General features: G+C 42.5%; 1 protein-coding gene across 1 annotated transcript in view; it reads left to right on the top strand.

Annotated features, from left to right (window-relative positions):
• The first annotated feature begins 7,805 nt into the window (after window positions 1-7,805).
• Window positions 7,806-26,768, top strand: part of EEF1AKMT1 (EEF1A lysine methyltransferase 1) — a 35,983-nt gene continuing 17,020 nt past the window's right edge. The window contains exon 1 of the mRNA XM_056133024.1: window positions 7,806-7,921. Coding sequence (XP_055988999.1) covers window positions 7,896-7,921 — 26 coding nt within the window. The 5' untranslated portion in view covers window positions 7,806-7,895. The remainder of the gene's footprint in view (window positions 7,922-26,768) is intronic.

Here is a 26,768-nt window from a genome sequence, read left to right as displayed (position 1 = left end):
GAATAAATTTCCTGCATTAACTTAGGGGAGAATACCTAACCCTAATTAGGATGTTTAGAATTCAGAATGAAAAAGGCTTTTTCAATATTCTGTTATAAGTACATTTATTTATAAAATTTGTGGGTGTTTACTTGGCTACATATAGTGGTATTCAGGGCTTATTTCTAGCTCTGTGCTCAGGAATCCTAGCAATTTTCCTGTGAATCTTATACATAAGTGCTGGGGATTGAACCGAGATCAGCCACATACAAGGCAAGTGGTCTACCCACTGTAATATCTCTCCAACTGGCATGCACATTTATTTTTATATTAGCTATCTTAGAATTTCAAAATAACTAGTTAAGTCACTGGATATGGGAGATAGTTATGGTAAATGTTTTTACCGGGAGATATTTATGATGAAGGTCATTGTTTCACCTTCCAGGAAAAGTGGAGAATTGCCATTCTATTAGATATTCACCGCTAATCAAATTTAATCTCAAATATGCAATAAAAAGTAATTTTTTAAAGAATGAACATGAATTTGGACACAATTTAAGACTTGCTCTTGAATAGTCATTAATTTATAATGGTGTCTTTTAGGTTATATTGCTGTTACACTTTGGTGGATAAAATAGATTGTGTGTTGAACATTTGCTTTCCCTCTTTCATGACTAAATTGTCTGTACACAGGCACAGATTAATAGGTGGGCAATTTAGTTTACTTCGCATAAGAGCCTCTTCAGCTGTGCTCAGCACACCCCATGTTTGGCTGGTAATACTTGGAGGCCACCAGGGCCAATTGGTGGTATCCAGCAGGGGGTAGGGGGTGTCCTGAATGGAACTCAGCACCTGAGCATCGTATGCTCTTCCACAAGACTTTTCAAATGACACTACTCACTAAAAATCGTTTTTAGAAGTGGTTAATGAACACTGCCCTTAGTTGCAGTGATTATAAAACTTTTTTTGCGTGTTCTTGTTTTAAAATTTTAAAGAGAATTGGGACTCTTATTTGTCATCATCTCAATGGTGACATAGTTTGACTTTCTTTTCCAACTAAGGGGACGTAAACAGCGTGCTTGGCCAGTCACTGCTTTTGCTCCCAGCCTATACACTGCCGCTTCGTGCTTCTCGCCTGTACAGCCAGCCCTGCTGCCACAGCAAGGTAAGCCCTGCAGCAGAGAACAGACAAAGGGTGTGCTAAGTATTTTTAGAACCGTAGTAATTAGTTTTTTTCCTAAGTTTTGAAATTGTTCAGTTCTGATTACTTTCTCATATTTCTGACACATTTTGCTGCATTAGGTAAGTGTGTGCTCAACACCTGACGACCACTCAATTATGATACCGTCAAAAACAGTATGATTCTGTCATTGATAGCCATAAACCTTAGAGTGACAGTAGAGTTCATTATATTATTAATTATACTTTCTTAAAGCAAGAAACTTGATCTATTTAAGCAGTGCTTTCAGTTGCTGCTGAATATGCTTATTTTATTTCAACAATAAGAAAATGCTAATGATTATTAAACTAGATTTTTCATGCAGCACTAAATTTAACTTAGCTGTTATCAAATAAGTTGGAGAATTGAAGCAACTTTTTTGTTTCTGTGACATTAAAGGCATTACATAAACACGTTGTGAAGCTTTAGAGAAGAGATTCTTAAACTTCCAAAGAAAAACCACTTGTGTTCCCACCCGTCTGCCTTCACTCAATAAGCAGCAGCCCCAAGTCCGCTGCCACCCTTCTGGGGTTGAAGGGGAGGGTTGTTAGTGCCTTGTCATCCAGTTTGAGTTGAGCTCACATTTCCCTTGACTTTCAGTCTCTTGTGTGGGGGCAGAGATGTCTGTGTGTCCCCGCCCCCGCCCCCACCCCAGTAGTGCTCTGGAGCCATTCCTGGTCAGTAGGGCCTAAGGCTGCATTGCTGCTCAGACCCAGGAGCCATACACAACATTCCCAGCAGTTTTGGGGGACCATTAGTGGCCAGAATTGACCAGGTCAGCTGCATACCAGGCATACAACTAAGCCTTGTACTGTGTATCTCTGGCTGCTGTTTACTCAGTTCATGGAACTGGTTTTCTGCTTGCTTTTTGTTTCTTCATTTGTTTTTGTTTTGTGCCACACCTGGCAATGCCCAGAGGTTACTTTTGACTCTGCACTTAGAAATTTCTACTGGTGGTGCTCAGGGGACCACATGGAGTGATGCAGATCACACCCGGGTTTGCTACATGTAAGGCAAGCACCTTACCTGCTGTACTATATTTCTAGTTCCTGGAACTGGTTTTCTAGGGTGTGCTCATCGAGACGTTAAACTTAGACTTGTTTGTTAAGTAATGAAGCTGGAAAAAATGGAAGAAAATACAGAATCTGCATTCTCTAAATAGTAGAAAAATGAGTTGGGCTTCATGAAATATTCCTAGATAAATCTTCATTTTTGTGCCATATCTCTGTCCCACCTTCTCCTGGCCCTGTGTCTTGTGGGCTGCTATTGAACCACTACCACTAGCACAGTTATCCAGGTAACATGGCTGTAGATACTGTTCATGGATCTCCCTGAATTCAGGTGAAGGCCTCGGATATGGTGATATGTATTTATGTGTTTGAGGAGATTGAGATGTAGATGTCTGAGATGCATGGAAGATCAGAATGAGTAGAAGATTTTCTTGAGGGTTCACAAGTTTCTTCTGGAAAGGCTGGGCATGTGCTGCACTTGGTAGGCTGGTTGTCATTTGAGTTGGCAAAAATGGTATGAGCAAGATTTAGTGGCTGGGTGCGGGTGTGGCTGTTGCACTGCTGTGTGAATAGACAGTGGGTGATCTGCAGGCATCACTGGGGCATGGCTTCTCAGTGTATGGAAACGTGGCATTCCAGCAAAACGAACCAGTCATATCTAAGTGAATAATTACTGATTTACAGATTCTGATTTGAAGGTACATTAAAACTTCACCTTCCTTTCCATGAGAAAATAAGTTATCTTTGATCCTTATCACGTACAAAACCATTCAGTTGCACTGTAAATGTTTTACCAGGGAAATCTGTATATTACTGATGTGCAGTTTCAGCAACCGATCCTGTTGGGGGTTGTGTAACTTTGAACTATATAAATAGTTATAAAAATAATATATAACACCCTACCCATTAATGTTACATGAAATGATTTATATATAAGAAATGTGTCTCCTTGGCTTTAAAAACAAGTGAAACTTAAAAATGTTTCAAACCAAAAATAATTTGCTTAAGCTTTAGTTGCGATTATAAGTGAAGGCACTCTCTTGCTAGAGTCTTCCCTGCAAGGAAATATAGGTCATTACTCTTTCTTATTTTGTATTACGAATTTTTTTAGGTTATATATTTTTCTATTTCTTGGTGCTTTGCTTATTATACCTCATCTTGAAATACTTGGTTTAACAGACTTTCCATCTGCTGAAAATAAAGATAGAGGCTTGATTGCTAGAGATCTGAAGGCAGTATTTTTAATAGAAATTTAGAGGCTGGTAGTATAGAGTCCCAGATGGCAGGCACCACAACACCGGAGAATAATCTGGGACCCCCCACACCGAGCTGATATCACCAAGAGGCCCTAGATTGAGCAGGTGCAGTTTCCCCACCTCCAGATGGAATCCTTGCAACCATGAGCTTCTACAAGCATGGGTCCAGTATGTGGGCATCAGGACTATTCCTCTGAACTGTGTGGCCGCTTATGTGGCCACACGACCTTTCCTGATATACAAAATGAACAATGGAAAATGAATGATCTAGCGTCTGCCCCTTGAAGGGAGGCTTGAATGGTGGTGGGAAAATTCGAGCAAAATATAATGCCCAAAAGTAGAGAGAGAGTATCTGAGCAATTGTCTGCCATAGAGGCAGGGCTGGAGTGATAGCAGCCGGTAGGGCGTTTGCCTTGCACGTGGCTGACCTGGGTTCGATTCTTCCACCCCTCTTGGAGAGCCCGGCAAGCTACCGAGAGTATCCCGCCAGCACAGCCTGACCTGCTCCCTGTGGGGTACTTGATATGCCAAAAACAGTAACAAGTCTCACAATGGAGACATTACTGGTGCCCGCTCAAGCAAATCCATGAACAACGGACAACAGTGCTACAGTGATACAGAGGCAGGGTAAGGACTGGGATGGAATTAGAGGTTTAATGGGGATATTGGTGGTGGAAGTTTGCACTAGTGGAGAGATGGATGATTGCTCATCATAGTTGGATATCAAACATGAAAGCTTTGTAACTATCTCATGGTGGCTCAATAAAAAAAAATTAAAAAAATATTTAGGGGGTGGAGAGATAGTACAGCAGGTTAGACCCTTGCCTTGCACACTGTGGACCGGGGTTCAATCTCCGAGTTCATCCCAGATGGTCCCTGAGTGCAGAGCCAGAAGTAAGCCCTGAGCACTGAAGGTTTGTCCCCCAAAACCAAAAAATAAAATAGAAATGATCGCACCCCAAAGTTGTACCCCTTCTTTATGAACAAATCACTGATGACACCGTTTGGCAACTGGTTCATTTATGTGCTCTCCTTTTACCAGAAAGGATTAAACCGACTGAGGAGAATGTATAGAATGTATAAAATATAGCAAGATTTAAAGATTAGTAAAGAAAGTGGGAGCAAAGGAAGGGTAGCAATGCACTGTAAATGAATTATCTTGGGGAATTAAAAAGAACTGTATCGTAATTTGACAACTGCCGTAATAAGCTCCACTAGGTCCTAATGCAGCGCTAGAAGACACTGGCGTACATTCTGCTGTCGCCACTCCACACGGGCCAAGGACAATTAGCTATGCAGTGAATCATTTCGCAGAGAGACGTCTGAGACTGGATTCTTAGCTGGGCGCAGGTGGGGCGGGGGAGATGGCAGGAAACTCCCCTGTGTGGCCCAGACACGGCCTAGAGCGACTCCCCCCATACTGCAGCTAGTGTCACTGGGTGTGGCCCGCCCTCAAAAGAATGGCCAAATTAGTAGCTGGTCTTATTTTAGCCTGAAGACAACTCATGGCCATCAATAACTTGGAATTTGCAATTCCTTGCAGCTGAGCCTCAAATGAAAAATATGTGTGCTAAGGCATACTAACGGCCTGATGTTTTGGAAGGCAGAGTACGTCTTCCTGATCAACATTTAAAAATCGTTTAGTATCTTACTTTACTTAAAATGAAACTGTCCACTTTGGCCACCCGGCGGTCCTCATGGACCTTGCTGCACGGGGTCCCAGCGCAGCTGCGGGCATGCAGATATCTCAAACGCCCCCGGCTACTGAAATAATGCCTGAAATAAATAATCTGCTGCAAAATCGGGTTCTTGGAAACCTGAATTTGTTTCCTTGCCAGAGTATTTGAGGCCCCTTAGATAAATAGAACAGTTTTCAGCCAGCCTCCCTCCAGCGCGCTCCAGGTCGAGTCCCCGGAGCCCGCGTCCCCGGCCGGAGCGGACCCTGTGCGCAGGCGCGAGCCGCCCGCGGGCCCCGCCCGCCGACCTGCCGCGGTTCTGCGCACGCGCGGCTGGTGAGTGCGGCTCGCGGCCGGGCTGTGGCGCCGCTTGGCTCTCCCGTGCGCCGGGGCTGGGGCTGCGGCGTGCGGGGAGTGAGACGCGGTCGGTCGGGGCCGAGAGGGCCGCCGGGCGGCTGGGCTGGCCCGCAGCCGGGCCTCGGGCCTTCCCGCCGAGCCGCGGGGGCCCCGGGACGGCGTTTCCGGGTCGGAGGGGACGGTGCCCTCGGGCCTTCCCGCCCGTACCTGTACCTCGGCGCTGAGGGGACGGTTCCCTCGGGCCCTCCCGCTGGGCGCGGGGCTCCCGGGACTGAGGAGACGGTTCCCGCGGGGGGCCCGGCACCGCCACCGGCAGCCGGGAGAGGAGAGAGCCGCCCGCCCAGGGGTCGTGGAGGCGCCAAGCAGGCCGGGGGTGGGAGCCTCTGCGGAGCCGGTGTAGCGCCCGACGGGTCGGCGTGCGGGAGGGCGTCCCCACCCGCGACAGCTGTGATTCGCCCCCGAGCCCCTTGGCGTTCTAGAAGATACTATGGGGGGGGGGGGGGGGGGCTCGGGACTGGCAGGCCGCAGTGCTCAGGAGAGGCCCCGACCCCTTTGCTATCTTGCCCGGCGCAAAAAACGGGGCTGGGTGTTCTGTTGTTTGACTTTGTTAGTGATTGATTAGCTCCTTCTCTGACGCGTGGTGTACGAATATTTTCTCCTTTTAGTAAGGTATCTTTTTTTTTCTTTTGCTTTTTGGGTCACACCCAGCAGTGCTCAGGGGTTACTCCTGGCTTTGCACTCAGGAATTACTCCTGGCAGTGCTTGGGGGACCATCTGGGATACCAGGGATCGAACCCGGGTTGGCTGTGTGCAAGGCAAACACCTACCCGCTGTGCTATCGCTCCGGCCCCAGTAAGGTATCTTTTAAACTTTAGCCTGAGGGTTTTGTTTTAGTGCAAAAACTTTTACATATGACATAACCCCTTTGGTTTGATTTTGCTCATTCTTCCCGGAGTCAATTTATTGAAGACACCTCTGAGTTGCATATCTTGTAGTTTGACCTGTTTCCTCAACGTACTTTTATGAGTTCTCCGCCCCTCTCGGAGAGCCTGGCAAGCTATGGCAGAGCCTGGCAAATTCCCCGTGGGCAATATGTGATGTGACAAAAACAGTAACAAGTCTCACACTGGAGATGTTACTGGTGCCCACTCGCGCAAATCTATGAACAAGGAGAGAACAGTGCTACATGGGTTCTGGTCTAACAAATCTTTCCGGAGTATCCACTGTGAATTCATTTTGAGGAATGGTGTGAAATACAAGACCGGTTTTACTTTTCACTTGTGACTATTCAGTTTTCCTAAGCACTTGTTTTGTTTGAGGGAGTTTTCTTGAAGTCACACCTGTGATACTCAGGGCTTGCATTTAGGATTGACTCTGAATTTAGGAATTATTCCTGTGGCTGGCAGGACCCTAAGGGATAATGAAGGATAATGAGAATCCAACCTGGGTAGGCCCCCTGCAAGGCAAGGGTCTTACCCACTCTATTATCTGTACCATGGTAGAGCACCATTTGTTGGATAGGCTTTTCTTCCTCTATTTAAATACATCCAGCCCCTGTGCTGTGGATTAACTGTCCATATTATGGGCATATTATGTACATATGGATTAACCTAAGAGTATTGGGGTCAAAGATAGAGTAGTTGGTATGGCACTTGCCTTGAATGGGACCAACTCAGGTTTGATCTCCAGCATCCTATATGATCCCCCAACCCCACCAGGAGTAAACCCTGAGTGCCAAAGGGTGTGGCCCAGAAACAAAAATAAAAAGTCTAAGTATCTCTGGGCTCTTCATTCTGTTACATTGATCTCAGAGTCTCAATAAGAGTACCACACAATTTTGATACTATAGTTTACAGTACAATTTAAAGTTAGAAAATGCAGCACTTCCTATTCTGTCGTTTCTCAGAATTGGTCTGGCTATCCTAGGAGTTTTATGATTCCATACAAATTTCTGTGGAGTTTATTCTAAGCTCTTAAAAAAAAGTCACTGTAATTTTGATGGTGATTTGGATTGGATCTGTGTAATACTTTAGGCATGGTGCTAATTTTAGCAGCATTATGTCTTCCAGTCCATGAACATGAAATATTTCTGTTTCCTAATGTTCTCTTGTATTTCAAATTTTAGTGAATTAAAACTTCAAAGTCTTTCACATACTTTAAGTTGATTCCTAGATATTTGTTGTTTTGGGACAGTACTTTAAATGGAGTAGTCCTTTTAATTTCTTCCCTGTCTATTTTCACTCAGTGATATATAACTACAGGCAGTGTGAGATTAGATGAGTGGTGGATGTTGGCCTATTGAAATGGCTGAGGTTGGGTCTGGAGGCTGGAAATTAATCTTCCTTCATAGGATATAGCAGCAAGCAGAGGTTCAGGAGCTGTGGATGGGCCCATTGAAATGCCAGTCCATTATCTTTTTTGCTTGTAAGTTTCATTAGCAAAATCTATGAATCCTAAAGACTAGGTTCCACCTGGCACAATATACAGTCCCCTGAGTACTGCCAGGAGTGATCGTTTTGCTTCTTTGGTTGCCTTAAGGAGTCTGTCTTTTGTTTTGGCCATTTTGATCAGCGTTGTTCTGTTTAGAGTTACTTTAGGCCTCTTGGCTTCAATCTCTCTGTTTAAATTTGGGAAATTTTCACCTATTCTTCAACCAACCTCTCTTCCTCTTTCCTTTTGTAATTCCTATGATCCCCAAGGTGGTTCCTCCTAGCACTGACAACAGCATATCTCAGTCTCTTTTCTGTTACTTTATAGATGGAGTTTCTGTATCTTATCTTTAAGGTCACTGATTTGTTTTTCAACTTCATCCATTCTGCTTCCGAGACTTGGTACTTCTTTTGTTCCATTATTTCTATTTAAATTACTTTGTTCATTATTTTCCATTTTGTTATCTTCGAATGTATTGATTCTGTATTCAGAAGTCTTTTTCAGATTATTTAACATTTGCTCTGAGGGGACCACACGCCACAGTGCTGCCATCTGGGAAGGAGTCAGTTGGCGTATTGGGGGGAAGCGTGCTTTGGACTGGGTGAGGCACTTCTCTCCCCTGCTACTGTCCTGGGTGCTGGCTGCTCAGGAGTTGGTACTCTGTGTATGGATACCCTGCTGACGAGGGGCACACTGGCCAGGGGTGCACTCCCCACTGGGCTGCTTCTGCTGTCTTCTAGGGATGTCACTGGTATGAGCACAAGGCTCCCTCTACAGCTATAGCAGCAGGTACTAAGACTCCTTTGACCTCTAGATACAGTTTAATGCGATTATTCATTGATTCAGCTGTGGAAAGTGGCACTAATAAATACAATTAAAAATGGTTGGAAAATGCTCATTTTTTTAAAGGATATACATATGTATGTGTATATGAATACATATGGATACATGTGTGTGCGTGCACACACATTCTGTCCTTCAGTTCTTCTCAGCAACATTTTGGTGGAACTGACTGTGCACTTTAAATAAGCCAGGAAACGTTGGATTTTAATAGTTGCTTGATTCTTTTCCCAAATATAAGAAACTGTTAATCCTGAAGTACGAAAACAAAACATTTTAATGATTTGCAGATCTATTTTCTGTTTTGTCAATCCTCAGCCATAAAACAGCACTCTGAAACTTAAACTTGGAAATTCTGCAGCCTGATAGTTCTTGGTTGTTTTTCTGAAAATGCATGCTTTGTGCTTATTACATAAAGTAAATGTCATTTCAAGCCATGATACCATTCTTTGGTAGGACTGCTGCAGACACCTGTGTGTTCACCCATGTATTTTAAATCGAAATGAATGACCCAAATTTAAGTAAACCATAAAAAGAAAATTTGATAATGATCCTGCTTTTGATTCTTATACATCTATAAAAGCTAACCACATTCTCAAATTATAAGAAAATTATTACATAGTAAAATTCAAAATAAGTTTATAATGAACACTATTTTTTCCCCTTTTTTGTTTTGGGGCCATACTCTGCTATACTCAGGACTTACTCCTGGCTCTGCACTTAGAGATCACTCCTCAGATCAAATCCAGTGGTCAGCGGCTTGTAAAAAAAAGCAACTTTTCCAGTAGTGATTCCTCAAGCCACTCCCAGCAACACTCAGTCCAGTGGTTTGGTTGCAGTAGTTGCTGTCAGGAGTGGTTTAAATGTTGTTTAGGCCTGTCAGTACTAATGTCACAAAACCAATTACTAAGTGGCACACTTGGGATCATACCAAGCAGTGCTGGGGTAGGCATTTGCTGCTGGGAAACAAACTAAGGACTTTGTGCATTCTAGGGATGTGCCCTACCAGTTGATAGCTGCAGCCCTGGACATTGTTTTGTTGGTGTTAGTAGGCAGTACTTTTGTAGTTATTCCTTGTCTAACATGAACTACATAGTGAATCAGCTATTTTGCCAATTGACGTAAATGAGTTTTCCTCTACCCTGAGTTTTTTTATAGTCTTTATGCCACCCTCGAGAACATCATGCGACGACTGGAATGGGAAGGAATGGGAGTGAAGATAGATGGTCGGCAACTACACCACCTCCGCTTTGCTGATGACATTGTTTTAATAACACCAAACATCAGCCAAGCGGCACAAATGCTGGCCGACTTTGACCGTGAGTGTGGAAAGGTAGGACTACAGCTGAATCTTACGAAGACAATGTTTATGAGAAACAGCCTTGTTCCTGACGCCCCATTCGCTCTCAATGGAACGACCATCTCCGAATGCAACAGCTATGTGTACCTAGGTCGAGAGGTCAACATGACAAATGACCTGGCACCCGAGCTGAGCAGGAGGAAGAGAGCGGCTTGGAACGCCTTCAGGAACGTCGAAGAAATAGCTAAGAAGAAATAGCTAAGAGGATGAAGAACCTCCGGCTCCGGGCACATCTCTTTGATTCCACTGTTCTTCCTGCATTAACATATGCCTCAGAGACCTGGGCCCTACACAAACAAGATGAGAACGCTATTCAGGTCTCCCAAAGAAGAATAGAAAGAGCTATGCTTGGAATATCACGTTTCACTCAAATGAGAGAACGAATCCGGAGTTCTGACATCTGTCGACGATCAAGAATCAGGGACGCTGTCTCATTTGCCAAGGTGTCGAAAATCAGATGGGCTGGTCACGTAATGAGATTTAAAGACGACCGTTGGACTAGAGCTGTTACCGACTGGATTCCACGGGATGTCAAAAGACCGCGTGGCTGCCCACCTTCCAGATGGTCAGACTTCTTCGTCAAGATCATGAACGATCGGTTTGAGGCCCTTCATGTTCCCGGAGCGAACAGATGCCATTGGGCTACACTAGCACGCGACAGGGACAAATGGAGACGTTACTGGCGCCCGCTCGAGCAAATCGCCGACTAACGGGAAGTTAAGTGATTAAACTCTATAGATGCTAACTGAAATAGCATTTTTTTCAGGACAACCTTATCTAACAACCAGGAGTCACCCACTCTTCACTTTAGAAATTTTTTTCTGTATTTTTTTTATGGCAGTAAAGTCAAAGTTTTCCATTTGTTGCTGGAGAGAAAATTTAATGGGTCATATACTTTGTCCTACATGAGATCAACCCTGGTTTGATTCTCTGAACCACTTACAGTACTCCAAGCACCACAAGAAGTGATTCCTGAGTGCAGAGTCCCAGGAGTAATCCCTGAAAATAGTTGGTTGTGGCCCAAAAATAAAAATTGCATTGGGTGCGAGAGAAGTGGGACCTTTTTGATGATGGATGGCCATTTAGTGGTGGGTATAATAAATATAGAACTATACTGGTGTTAAACTATACTTGAAATTCTATTATGTCTTGAACTAATGACAAATCAACTGAAAAGAGAAATAGGGGTTATAAAGATAGTACAGAGAGTAAGGTTCTTCCCTTGCATCCTTGCATCCTTCTGACTCTAGTTTGATCCCTAGACCATATATGATACTTTGAGCATCTCCATGAGTGCTCTCTGAGCACAAAAACAGGAGTAAGCACAGAGAACTGTTGGCTATAGCTACCAGCCTCCTCCCCCCCCCCGCCACCAGAAAGTCAAATAATTTTTAAATTTGGCATGTAACCATTAAGTGTAATGTTAACTATTTGCCTGTTAACTGCAACCATCAGCATCCTCTCAAAAAAACCTGTTATCGCTAGGCAGCCACACCCACATCCCGCACCACTGCCCTATGAGCTCATCTTCAGCTCTGTTCCAGAGACTCATAAATAAATCTTGAAAGACATCAACTAGCCACAGAAATTTCTTGGATACCCAATCCCTGCTGAAAGCTCTAGGGCAATCTTGGAAGAAGATCAGGCCAAGTTCCTGCTCTACGAAAGATCTGGCACTTACACCCCAACAGCTGCCACCATGCCTCTGGCCGGACTACGCTGCTAAGTATTCTGGATTTTCTGGAGTACACAGCTGCATTCTTGGCCACACGACATCTTCAAACTCTACGCTACTAACATTCCAGTAGGAGCACACTAGATTGGATGGGAATGTAACTTAGAAGCCAAACTAATCTCAACTAACAAAAACATTAATACATAAGACTTAACTTACAACAGCAGCTTAGTAAACCCTTAGACAAGGACTTAATGGTCCTGTGGTGAGCTATAACAAATTTCACAAATTTTCTTTTACTAACGTATTTTTTGATCATTCCACTAGCCATTTAATGGAAACAGGCAATATAAAATAAATTATTGTGGGCTTGCTATGGGGACAGGCTTGAGGGGTGCTGCAGAAAATGGAGATAGTGGTGGAGGGAAAGTGATAGCGATAATGGGTTTGGCGTTGGAATGTTGAATGCCTGCAACAAATCATGAACGATTTTGTAAACTGTGGTGTTAAAAGTGTGGCAATAAAAAGCCCTGTATCTTACAGAATTGAAATTATGTACATTAAACTCTGTCCTCCAAGCCCCTATATCCTGGGAACCGCTCTTTTATTTTCTGTGTTTAATATCTAAATAGTAATTGTGTTTTTATAACCCACTTATTTCACTAAGCATAATGTCCTCATGGTCTAGTCATGTTGTATATAGCAATGTTAGAATTTTCTTATATCATCGAAGAATACTCCCTGTGTATATGTCCATTCATCTGTTGCTAAATATTTAGTTATTCTCTTAAATTATATAGAAAGTACAAAGTTGCAAATTAGAATTACAGTAATACTGGCTCTTAGAATTGCATATACTTTTAATTACTGGGATCTTTATTTCATCTGGCTTTGAGATACTGTGTAGTATCCCTTTGTTTCAATGCAGAACTTTAAATTTTCTTATAAGGCAATACTAATGATAACATTCTATCGCTTTTCATTCATCTAATAATGTCTTATGCCATCAAGGAGGTGGGGGGTGTGGGGGGCTCAGAATGATAATACTGCAGGTATGGCTGTTGCCTGGCATGCTGTTAACCAGGTTCAATCCTTGCCATCCCATATGGTCCCCCATGAGCAATGCCAGGAGTGCAGAGCCAGGAGTAACCCCTGAGCATTGCCGGATGTGACCCAAAAGACAATACATAAATAATTCTTGTTTTCTTTTTGTTCTTGAAGTTTTTTATTATTATTATTATTATTTTTTTTGGCTTTTTGTGTCAGACCAGTCATGATGTCATTAATGAAGATTGATCATGATCATCCTGTTATTCGTCGATTTCCTCGAGCAGGCACCAGTAACGTTTCCTTCTTCCTAGTCCTGAGATTTTAAAAGAGCCATTTCAGTGCTCTTTCAGGATTAGGAGAATGAGACCCAGCATTGTTACTGGTATTTGGCATATTGAGTACGACATAGGAAGTTTTCCAGACTCCACCATGTGCGCAGGATACTCCTGGTAGCCTGCCAGGTTCTCCAAAGGGAGCTAGGTTTTAGTCTGTGTCTTGGCCCTTGATGGGACCAACCTGGCGCTGGCAGCAGCTGGTGGGTGTGACGCCTACCTACTGGAAGATGGGGGGTTTGGGTGGAGAAGGCCCAGTCCCAATCCGAGTAGGCTTGGAGACCTCAGCCCCGGGAACCTCATGCCTGGGTCCTCTGCCAGTTCTTTCATGTATGAGGCCTGTCCGGACATGTGGAGAGTGGTCCCAGCATGGCCATGGCTGGCTCTGGAGGACCTCAGCTGCTGGGGCTCGTGGGTCCAGGAAACCCGGGTAGGGCTGGCGATCCCTGCTGTCCATATGGTGCACCAAGAACTCTGAGGTGCATTGTTGGAGCCAGGAATAATCCCAAGAATCACGGGGTGTGGCCACCTATCAGCCAAGACCAATACCCGGGCAAATCTTATGGTCCTCTGACCTTGGCAGCAGTGATTCCTGAGTTCAGAGTCTGGAGTAAGGCCCGAGCACCAATGGCCAGTCTCAGGAGGTCGCCTGGTCATTGGAGACTGATATACAGTGTAAAAAAACAGTGATAAAGACAAGAGATGAACTATTCTGTGAGATTTATTCTAAGTTCTTTTAAAAGATTTTATTACTCTGATGCGATACCGAACAATTTGTAGGCAGTTTTAAATACATAAGTCTCTACTGATACTATTTATTTTTTGTTCACTAGTCCTTTTTGTCATCTCCCTCCCTGGCTCTTGGAATTCTCTCTCTCTCTCTCTCTCTCTCTCTCTCTCTCTCTCTCTCTCTCTCTCCTCCCTCCCCTCCCACCTCTCTCTGTCTCTCTCTGGTTTTTGGACCCATATGATGGTGCTCAGGGATCACTTCTGGCAGTACCCAGAGGATCAGATGTAGTGCTGGGGAATCAAACCTGACTTAGCCAAGTGGAAAGCAAACTATACTACTGTACTACTGTACTTCTCAGCCCTGAAATTTATTCATATCAGTAGTAAATTATTCTTCACTGCTGTGGATTTTATATATATATGTATGTATGTACATATACATATGTATGTATGTATATACTTTTTTTAATTGAATCACACTGAGATAGACCCTTACAAAGCTATTCATGATTAGGTTTCAGTCATACGGTTCCAAGACCCATCCCTCCACCAGTGTACATTTCTTAGCACCAGTGTCCCTAGTTTCCCTCTCATCGCTTCTCCACTCCCCCACCCCCTGTCTCTATGGCAGGCTTGCTCTCTCTCCCTCTCTCTCTCTTTCCTCCCACCCCACTTCCTTTGAGCAGTGTGGTTTGCAAATCAGACTCTGAAGATTATCTGGAATATCCCTTTACCTACTTTTTTTTCTTTTTGGGCATCATTCCAGTGATGCTCAGGGGTTACTCCTGTCTCTGCACTCAGAAATTACTCTTGGCGGTGCTGGGGAACCATATAGGATGTCAGGGATTGAACCCAGGTAGGCCGCGTGTGCAAGGCAAACACCCTACCCACTGTACTATCACTCCAGCCCCCCTTTACCTACCTTTAGCACTCTGTTCTTGTCCAACATAATCAATCCCAGCTATTGTCATACTGTTCCCTATATCTTACCTAATCTCACATTGTGGTTGATTCCAAGCACTGACCAGGCCTCCTAGCCCTGTTTTCTCTGGTTGTGGATATTAATCATATATATATATTTATATACCACAAATGAATGCAGTCATTATATATTTCTCCCTCTCCTGACTCATTTTACTCAGAATGATATTCTCCGTGTCCATTCATTTATAGCCAAGTTTCATGACTTCATTTTTCCTAACAGCTGAATAGTATTTCATTGTGTAGAAGTGTCATAGTTTCTTGATCCATTCGTCTGTTCTCAGACACACAAATTATTTCAGATTCTGGCTATGGTGAATAGTGCTGTAATGAACATGAGAGGGAGTGCAGATGGTTTTTCTGCTGTGTGTCTTCAGACCCCCCAGGGTTTATTCCCAGAAGTGGTATTGCTGGTCCAAATGGGAGCTCTATTTCTAGGTTTTTAAGAAATGTCTGTATTGTTTCCAGAAAGACTGGACCAGTTTGCATTCCCACCAACAATGATGAGCGTTCCTTTCTCCCCACATCTGCCCCAGGAATGCGTATTCTTATTCTTTTGGGGCGTGAGATGATATCTCATTGTTGTTTTGATCTGCATCTCCCTGATGATTTGTGATGAGCATTTTTTCATGTGCCTTTTGGCTGTTTGAATTTCTTCTTTGAGAAAGTTCTGTTCATTTTATCACCCCATTTTCTGATGGGGTTAGATGTTTTTTCTTGTGGAGTTCAACCAGTACCTTGCATACCTTCAATATTAACTTCTTATCAAAAGGGTGAGTAATTTTTCCCATTCTGTAGGCTGTCACTGTGTCTTTTTGAATTGCAGAAGCTTCTTAGTTTAAAGTAGTCCTATTTGTTAATCATTGCTTCCACTTGCTTGGCCAGTGGCGTGTCATCTTTGAAGATACCTTTAGTTTCAATGTCGTGGAGGGTTTTTACCTACCTTTTCTTCTATGTTCCTTATGGATTCTGCTCTGATGTTGAGCTCTTAAATCCATTTTGATCTGACTTTTGTGCATGACATTAGATAGAGGTCTGAGCCCATTTTTTTTTAACATGTAGCTGTCCAGTTTTGCCAGCACCACTTGTTAAAGAGGATTTCCTTGCTGAACTTCCTATTTCTTGCTCCCTTCATTTTTTAAAAAAATTTTTATTTTATAAAGTAGTTCGCAGTATTTGATTATATTTAATATTCAAACATCAGTCCCACCACTATTGCACCTTCCCACCACCACCATATTTTGGATGTTTCCATCCCAAATCCCAACCTCTGCCTCAAAGCAGAACCGAAATAATGTATTTTATATTCCTTAGAGGAAAGAGTGTGAAGACTGTTGTATTTCACCCAGAGACCATCCTGCCCTTCTATAAGAGATCACTAACATGTTTAAAGGTTGATCCTTGTGTGCTTTTATCTGTAAATATATATGTATATATATACATATATATATATATATATATATATATATATACCACTGTGCTATCGCTCCAGCCCTCATATATGTATATATTTTTCACTCTAAGATTGGTTGCCTCCTATTTTGAACCCCATCAAATGTGGTGCGGTACTCTTGGAGTATGGGCAGGATGTGTGGCATGAAGTGTCGCGTGGTCAGGAATGGGTTTACTCATTGGTGAGGCTCAGCCCGAGCTTGTGAAGAGTAGCTGTGAGCAAGGCGGTGGTTGAGTTCCAGAAGTTTTTGGCTTCCAGTGTTGGGTTCCTTGTGTTGCAGAGGGGTCGCACTCCCCCCCTCCCCGGGGCACCCCAAATGAAACAGCCTGGCGCAGGGTCTGGTGGCATGGTTATGGTGTCATGTTATGCTCCCTTCTGGGAGAGAAGGACATGTGACTCTCAATCTTGCTCCCCTATCAAAGATTAAATGATCATATATTTGAGGATATGTATCAGGATATTCAACCCTTTTCCATTGGTCTGCGAATCTGTCTTTATTCCAATACCATGCTGTTTTAATTATTACCACTTTGTAGTACAGTTTGAAGTTGGGAAAGGTGATGTCTCCCATCTTTTTCCCCCCAAGAATTGCTTTAGCTATTCGGGGGCTTATTGTACCATATGAAGTTAGAAGTGTTTGATCAATTTCTTTGAAAAATGTCATGGGTGTCCTTATAGGGATCACATTGAATCTGTATAATGCTTTGGAGAGTATTGCCATTTTGACAATGTTAATTCTCCCAATCCATGAGCAGGGGATGTGTTTCCATTTCCTCATGTTCTCTTTTATTTCTTCAAGTACCGTTTTGTAGTTTTCTTTGTACAGGTCCTTTACCTTCTTTGTTAAGCTGATTATGGGGTACTTGATTTTCTGATGTACGATTGTGAGATTTTTTTTTCTTTTCCGTATCACTTTAATCTCTCATTATTTGTATATAGGAAAGCCATGAACTATTGGGTATTGATTTTGTAGCCTGCCACTCTACTATACAAATCTGTTGTTTCTAGGAGCTGCTTGGTAGAGGCTTTAGAGTTCTCTAAGTATAATATCATGACATCTGCAAATAGAGCTTGACTTCTTCCTTTCCTATCTGGATGCCCTTAATATCTTTTTATTCTCTAACTGCTATGGCAAGTACTTCCAGTACTGTATTGAACAGAAGTAGTGAGAGTGGGCATCCTTGTACCCAATCTTAGAGGGAAGGCTTTTAGTCTTTCCCCCTTGAGAATAATGCTTGCCCTGAGCTTGTGGTAGATGGCTTTGACTATATTGAGAAAAGTTCCTTCAGTTCCCATTTTGGTGAGAATTTTCATAATAAACGGGTGTTGGATCTTGTCAAATGCTTCCTCTGCATCTATTGATATGATGGTATTGTTTCAATCTTTTCTTTATTGATATGGTGAACTTTGTTGATTGACTTGTGAATGTTAAGCCATAATTGCACTCCTGGGTTGAGTCCCACTTAGTCATGGTGTGTGATCTTAATCATGAGTCGTTGGATTCTATTTGCTAATATTTTGTTGAAAAGAACTGGCAATAGGCCTTCTTTAAATGTTTGGAAGAATTCACCAGCGTTGCTCAGGGGTTACTCCTGGCTCTGCACTCAGGAATTACTCCTGGCGGTGCTCAGGTGACCATATGGGATGCCAGGGATTGAACCCAGGTCTGCTGCGTACAAGGCAAATGCCCTACCCATTGTGTTATCACTGCAGCCCCTCAGGAATTATTTCTGACAGTGCTGGAGGGACTGTATGGGATGCCAGGGATCAAGGCCATGTTCAGCTGTGTACAAGGCATCTACTAACAATCTTAAAATCAACATCTAAAAGGATCAGCTTGTTTCTAATGAATTTAGCTGCATTGTTTCAATACAAATTTAAGAATTTGTTTATACATATTTTTTATCTATATCACCACCTAACTCATTAAAATTCATAATGCTTGACATTCAATTAAATAATAAACATCAAAGAAAAAAATGCAATCCAACATCTCATAGTATTCATAACAAGCAATACAAAATAAATTAGCATCTGCCTGTGGGGCTGGCTTGAATGATTAAGCATGTTAAGTAGAAATGTGAAAGATATTTCTGTCAAGTCATCAAATCAAATATATATATGTAAAATCAAATCAAAGCCAAATCAAACTTATGAAGAGAAAAATTACATATAAAATGAAAAATATGGGAGGCTGGAGTAACAGTAAAGCGGTTAGGGCACTTGTCTTGCACACAGCAGACCCAGGTTTTTTCCCTGGCACCACATATGATTCCCTGAGTCCGCCATAAGTGATCCCTAAGCACAGAGCCAGGAGTAATCCCTGAACATGAACAGGCAGGTGTGGCTCAAAAATAAGCAAATGAAAATTATGCTGGGTGGATTAACATCTGATCATACATTTATGAATAAAGGTATGGTAAACTCAAAAACCAAAACTGGCATAAGTAAAAAAATAATGAGCACAGCATTGAGAGCTTTGGGACAATTTTGTGCCAGTTAACAGTTATATAGCTCAGGTCCATGAAAGGGCAGGACAACAAAAAAATATTTGGGAAATGATAGCCAAGATACTTCTACTTTTTTTCTTTTTTCTTTTTTTCTTCTTGGGTCACACCCAGCGATGCACAGGGCTTTCTCCTGGCTCTGCACTCAGGAATTACTCCTGGTAGTGCTCAGGGGACCATATGGGATGTTGGGAATCGAACCTGGGTTGGCTGCGTGCAAGGCAAATGCCCTGCGCACTGTGCTATCACTCCAACCCCAAGATACTTCTAAATTTGAGGAAAACAACCCATAATTTGAAGAAACACAAGGCACATGAAGAAAAGTACACTAAAGTGCGTCATAACTTAATTCCCAAATATTACTAGAGAAAAATATTAAAGTTGCAATGAGGTTGAAGCAGTAGTACAGCTGTTAGGGCATTTAGCTTGCATTCAGTGGACCCAGGTTCAGTCTTGTCACTCCCTATGGTCCTCAAGCCCCACCAGGAGTGATCCCTGAATACAGAACCAGGAGTGAGACCTGAGCACTAGCAGGTGTAGCCCCAGAACAACAGCAATAAAAAGTTGACAGGAAAGAAACAAAAGAACAAAAATAAATAAGAATGACAGTAGAGTTTCTGTTGAAAATGATGCATTGGAAGAGTCTCTTCAACTGTCAACCAACATTTCATGGTCAGGGGCCCAGAGCATTACAGCAGGCACTTACCTTGCGTTTAGTACAGCAGCACTTGCCTTACCTTTAGCCAACCTGGATTTTATCTCTGGCACCACATTAAGGTCTTCCAGGAGTGATCCCTAGATTACCACATAGGGCCCAAAAACCAGAAGAAAAAAATTGCATCACTTGCAAAACTATATATTTCATCTCCCAACCCGACTGGGTCCTCCCAACACCCTTTACTTGGTGGTCCCTTCTCTCTCTGAACTGCCTTTCCCCCCAGCATGTGAGGCCAGATTTCAAGCCGTGGGGCAAAAAAAAAAAAAATTAATGAAAAAATTTTATTGCTGGATACTGTTCCATTATATGAGTATACAACAGTGTAATTTGTAATGTCAACTTGTCCAGTGGGTGAGCATTTAAATTGGTTTCAATCATTGCTATTATCTATCTCTACTTTGAACATCATTTATATGTTACTCATAAATTACAGGTATTTATAGGCATTATATCTATTTGTGTACGTATATATACATAGAGAGAAAGAAAGAAAGAAAGAAAGAAAGAAAGAAAGAAAGAAAAAGAAAGAAAGAAAGAAAAAGAAAGGCCTTCTTTTGTTCTTTTTTTGTTTTTGTTTTTCACTGCCGGTGGTACTCATGGGACTTCTATGCAATGCTAGGGATCTAACCAGGGTCAACCACATAGAAGGCAGTGCCTCCACCCGTACCATCTCTCCAGCTACTGTATAAATGATTTTTTTAAATTTTATTGAATCACCGTGAGAAAATTACAAGCTTTTATGTTTGGGTTGTATAAATGATTTCTAAATTGAAGGGTATAGGAGTAGGATACAGTTGTTTTCCACAGTGCATATCAATTTTTATTTTTAATCGTTAGAGTAGGCAGTTTCATTACTTATGCATCCTCAAAAACATTCAGTATTATGTTTTTAATTTTAGTCAATCTCTTTGGTGAGTAATGCTATCTCATTATGATCATAATTTGCAAACTGATGACTAATAAGCATGAACAACTTTTCATGTGATATTTATGTTATCTTTTTGATGTGCCTATTTAAGTCTTTTATACACTTTTTTCATATAAATTGAATTCTTATAAAAACTTCTTGTGCCAGAGGGTGTAGCTGCATGTTAGAGCTCTTGCCCTGCGTGTGTAAGACCCTGGGTTTGATACCTGACAGCACAAACAAAAGTTGTAGCGACCACCCCCAGGCTAAGGATTGAACTCAAGGACCATTCACATACTAGGCATTTGCCCAACCACTTGAGCTCTCTCCCTAGACTCATACATTGAATGCTAAAGATATATATATAGTAATGTATAAGAGAGCAGGAAAGTGAAACAGGAGTTTTTAAAAGGAATAATATAATAATAAATGATAGACTTAAGCATTAATATAGTTAATGTAAATGATCTAAATAAAAGATTAACAGAATAGGTTAAAAATAACCAGGATAAGAGAGCAAGAGCTCAGACTCCTAGCCAACACCGTACTGAAAAATATGAAATTGGAAGGTATCACATTACCTAACTTGAAACTAGGCTATAAAGTTATCATGATCACAATAGGATGGTACTGGAATAAGGATCAACTTTGATTAGTGGGTTAGAAACAAGTACCCCAAAATCCCTCAGATCTCTGGTCAACTAATTATTGACAAAGAAGCTAGGTACATGAAATGGAGTATTGATAGCTTCTTCAACAAATAGTCTTGGGAAAATTGGATAGCCACATATGACAAAATATAAAGCTGAATCCATATCCCACACCTTATACAAAAATGAGTTCAAAGTCATTTCAAAGTGAAACAAGGCCTTAAGATGAGACCAGAATTCATAAAATACATCGAGGAAAATAGTGGCAGAATGCGCCAATATTTGGATGTCAAAGGTGTTTTCAGTGATATGGTTCCATAAAGGCAGCAGAAACAAGATAAAGTAAATGGGACTTCATCAAAGTAAAGGTTTCTGCTTGGATAAAGAAACAGGCTTATCTTTTGCAAACCACAACACCCAAAAGGAGAGAGAGAACAAAAGGGAATGCCCTGCCACAGAGGCAGGGTGGGATGGGGGATGGGAGGGATACTGGGACCCATGGTGGTGAAAAATGGGCACTGGTGGAGGGATGGGTATTTGATCATTGTATAATTGAAACCCAAGCACAAAAATTTGAAAGTCTACAACTGTACCTCATGGTGTTTCACTTAATCACTTAACTTCCCGTTAGTCGTCGATTTGCTCGAGCGGGCGCCAGTAACGTCTCCATTTGTCCCTGTTGCGTGCTAGTGTAGCCCAATGGCATCTGTTCGCTCCGGGAATATGAAGGGCCTCAAACTGATCGTTCATGATCTTGACGAAGAAGTCTGACCATCTGGTAGGTGGGCGGCCACGCGGTCTCTTGACATCCCGTGGAATCCAATCAGTAACAGCTCTAGTCCAACGGTCGTCTTTAAATCTCATTATGTGACCAGCCCATCTGATTTTCGACACCTTGGCAAATGAGACAGCGTCCCTGATCCTTGATCGTCGACAGATGTCAGAACTCCGGATTCGTTCTCTCATTTGAGTGAAACGTGATATTCCAAGCATAGCTCTTTCTATTCTTCTTTGGGAGACCTGAATAGCGTTCTCATCCTGTTTGCGTAGGGCCCAGGTCTCTGAGGCATATGTTAATGCAGGAAGAACAGTGGAATCAAAGAGATGTGCCCAGAGCCGGAGGTTCTTCGTCCTCTTAGCTATTTCTTCGACGTTCCTGAAGGCGTTCCAAGCCGCTCTCTTCCTCCTGCTCAGCTCGGGTGCCAGGTCATTTGTCATGTTGACCTCTCGACCTAGGTACACATAGCTGTTGCATTCGGAGATGGTCGTTCCATTGAGAGCGAATGGGGCGTCAGGAACAAGGCTGTTTCTCATAAACATTGTCTTCGTAAGATTCAGCTGTAGTCCTACCTTTCCACACTCACGGTCAAAGTCGGCCAGCATTTGTGCCGCTTGGCTGATGTTTGGTGTTATTAAAACAATGTCATCAGCAAAGCGGAGGTGGTGTAGTTGCCGACCATCTATCTTCACTCCCATTCCTTCCCATTCCAGTCGTCGCATGATGTTCTTGAGGGTGGCACTGAAGAGTTTCGGTGAAATGGTATCACCCTGCTGAACCCCTCTCTTGACATCAACAATCACTTCTTTGTAGAATGGTGAGATCCTGGTAGTGAATCCGCAATACAGCTCACGGAGGATCCTGATGTATTGGGCTTGAATGCCCTGATTGGCTAGGGCTTCAATGACCGCTTCCGTCTCAACAGAATCAAAGGCCTTCTTTAAATCAATGAACGTTAAACAGAGCGGCATCTTGAACTCCCGAGAAACCTCAATGAGCTTGGTTGTCGTGTGGATATGGTCGATGGTGCTGAATCCTTTGCGGAACCCTGCTTGCTCGCATGGTTGTCCTTCATCTAGTGTTCTGCCAATCCTATTTAGGATGACTTGAGTGAACAACTTGTAGATGACAGACAATAGGCAGATTGGTCGATAGTTGCCAATGTCATGGATGTCTCCCTTCTTGAACAGTAGTATGGTCCTGCTGGTTTTCCATTGGGACGGAACCTTGCATTCAGACAGGTAGCGAGTGAAGAGCCGAGCCAGTGTATTGATGAGTACTGACGGCAGGTTCTTCAGGTGTTCAGGTCTGACCTTGTCTGGGCCGGGTGCTGTTTGTTTCTTTACCGACGAAATGGTGTGTCGGATTTCGGAAGGGAGAACGTTGGGAACGACATACCCATCCTGTGGAATTTGGTATGTCGGCAAGTGGACATGGCTATCGAAGAGATTTGAGTAGAAGTCATGGATAATCTTCTCCTTTGCCATTTTGGAGGATGTGATGGATCCATCAGGACGTCGGAGGGCAGTCATCTTGGTCTTATAGTTGGCGAAGGACAGGCGGGCATTACGAATACTTTTCCCAGCTTCTGCCGCATCTACCAGTACTTCTGCTCTTCTTCTTTGAGGTCTTCCTTGATCGCATCTCTGCACTGCTTCGCGAGCTCGGATGTTAGCTTGCGGTTGCCTGAGGCATGCGCCATACCACGCTGGCGAATTAGCTCAAGAGTTTTCGAAGATAGGCGATTTTTTGTGGCTGTCTCTCTCTTGGCGTTCCTTGCACATTCATGGAGGTGCTGAACCAGTCGATCGTATTCCTCGTCAATGTTGTCAACAATGGCACCTTCCAATGTTGCTGCAATAGTACCAAAGAGTTCCCAGTTGGTGGTCATTCTGGGAGTTCTCTTTTTGAACTTTGCAGCCCTTTCTCCCCGCTCTGTGAAGTAGAATTTTGCACGAAGGAGACGGTGGTCCGATCCCATTCGAAATTTTGGGACAACAGCGACATCAGTCAGGCAAAACCGTCGATTGAATATGATGTGGTCTATTTCGTTGTGGAATCGTCCACCGGGAGACTCCCATGTCCATCGTTTAGATTCTGCCTTCTGGAACTGTGAGTTCCCATGAATGGTCTTGGTCGACATGATGAACTCAGACAGTCTCTCACCCTGTTCGTTCCATTCTAGGCCATGGGTCCCGATGTGAAGTTCTTCAGCTGATCTTCTCGGTCCTATCTTGGCATTAAAATCACCCACAATGATCTTGTAGAAGGTGTGGTCTTCTTTATAGAACTTCTCTAGCTCCATGTAGAACTTCTCGATTTCTCTTTCATCATAATGAGATGTTGGTGCATAGACAACGAAGATAGAAACCGCAGGCAGTGAGCCACATCTATTCAAATGTAAACGTTCGATTTGGGTTGTTAGGCATTCGAATGAATCAATGCTCTTGGCCAAGTTTGTGTTGACAAGGACACCGATGCCTCCAACACCTTTTTTTTTTTTTAAGTGTTTCACTAATTAAAAAAAAAAGAAAAAAGAAACAGGCTGAAACTAAAAGATACTCAGCTGAATGGGAGAAAATGTTCTCACTTAATATCCAATATATGTAAAGCACTCACAAAGATCAACAACAAAAAATCCAAGAACCCTATTCAAAAATATGGGAAAAGGAAAATGAACAGAAACGTCTCTGAAGACAAATGGCAATAGACTTATGAAGAAGTGCTCATCACTTATTATCAGGGAAAACTAAAGATGACAATGAGATATCGCACATCAGTACAATTAGCATGTATCACAAAACAAACCCCCCCCCCCCCCAAAAAAAAAAAACAGGGAACAATCTATGTTGGCAAGGGTGTAAAAAGGAACTCTCATTCACTACTAGTGGGAGTGTTGCCTGGTTCAGTACTACGAAAAGCTGTGGAGATTTCTCAGAAAAGTAGGAATAGATCTGCCAAACAACCCAACATTTCCACTTACTGGTTTTTAACCCAGGACACAAAAGAATTAGCCCAAAAGGACATATGTACACAATTATTCATTGCATCATTCAGAACAACAGCTATGATATGAAATCAACCCCAGTGTCCAAGAACAGATGAATGGATGATGAAAGTATATCTACATATACAGTGGAATACTATGGGATTCTGATGAATTATGAACTTGAATAGAACTGGAGGATAGCATATTAACTGAAGTAAGTCAAAAGGAAGGACAAACACTGGATACGCTCATTTATCTGGTATGTAGAAGAACAATAGGATGGAATGTAGGGAATCAAAGGGGAATTCCCAGATTATTCTTGACTCTAGATTATAGATGAGAAGGACAGGGAAGAAAAGAGATTGAAGTTTGGAGTAAGAAGAGATGAATAGGAGGTAACAGGGGCAGGGGCTTGGGGCCTCCAAAACATCAGTGGCATAGAGGTGTGGTATAAGTATATATCTAAACTATAGAGCCAACAATACAAGCAGGGGACTCACAAGACTAACTGAACTTAAAAATATGCCTTTCGGGGCAGGGGGTGGGGGGGGCGGGCTGGAGCCATAGTACAGTGGATAGGGCGTTTGCCTTCCACACGGCCAGTCCGGGTTTGTCTCCCAAGCGCTTCCAGGAGTTATTCCTAAATGCAGAGCCAGGAGTAACCTCTGAGCATTGCCAGGTGTGACTCAAAAAGATTATATATGTATGTATGTATGTGTATATATATATATATATATACACACACACACACACACACACACACGCACACACACACACACACATACCCATACCTGTCAGGCAGGAGCAATGGTATGGCAGGCAAGGTGCTTGCCATCCATGTGGCTGATCTGGGTTTGCTCCTCATCAGGAGCATTGTGGGGTGTTGGCCCCAAATAAAAAATTATCAAGGAGGTAGGTTAATAGGGGCTGGAGGGGAATATTGTCAACATTGGTAGTGGGATTGGTGTAGGAACATTGTACACCTGAAACCCAACTGTGAATAACTGTAAACATGGTTCCTTGACACTTAAAAAATTTCATGTAAAAGGATTAAAAAAAAACTAATAATAGGATGAAATAGAGAACTCAACAGCTGGATGGACACTTACATGCAGAAAACAAGATTAATTGGAATTTTTCTGATTGTGTAGTCATAATTAGACTGGGATCATTGCTTATTCTTTGAACAAGGACCATAGAGGTGAAGTGTTATTCTTCATAACACTGTTGAAGGTACTATGCAATGTGATGGCACTTTTATGTTGAATTATGATCACTTAGAGAAGTTTTCTTAGGATTTCCTCTGTGAATAATTATTTTCACATTTCCTTATTTATAGTCCTTATGCTTATTGTTTTACTTTTCCCTTCTTACATTATTTGAAAAGGCAGGTCAGTGTTAATTAAATAAAAGTGACGAGAGTGGATATCCTTTTCTTTTTCCTTAAACTCAGAGAAAGAATTTATCCTTAGAATTAATCAGTGAGAATGCCCTGAACAAATATCATGACTTCTCAACACCTGCATTGCAAATCATAATGCACAAAAGGAAAAGGAGAGAGAGCAAGAGGGAAAGTGCCTCCCATAGAGGGAGATTGGGCGTGGGGTATTGGGGGATGGTGGGAGGGAAACAGGGGATATTGGTCATGGGAAATGTACACTGGTGGAGGAATGGGTGCTGGATCATGACTGAAACCCAATTATGAACAGCTTTGTTATCGTCTACCTCACGGATATTCAGTTTAAAAAAAAAATCCATCAGTGAGTTGTTCTAACCTGGAGACTTGTTTTATTTAGGAAATATGAGCAAGAAGAGAGGGAGAAAAGGAAACCCCTATAAAGAGAAAGAAAGGAATCACTCCAAGTTAGAATG

Source organism: Sorex fumeus, unplaced genomic scaffold (assembly GCF_029834395.1).
Source record: "Sorex fumeus unplaced genomic scaffold, SorFum_2.1 ptg000095l, whole genome shotgun sequence".
Classification (NCBI taxonomy): domain Eukaryota; kingdom Metazoa; phylum Chordata; class Mammalia; order Eulipotyphla; family Soricidae; genus Sorex; species Sorex fumeus.
The sequence above is the reverse complement of the archived record's forward strand: the minus strand, read 5'-3'. Positions and strand labels throughout refer to the sequence as shown.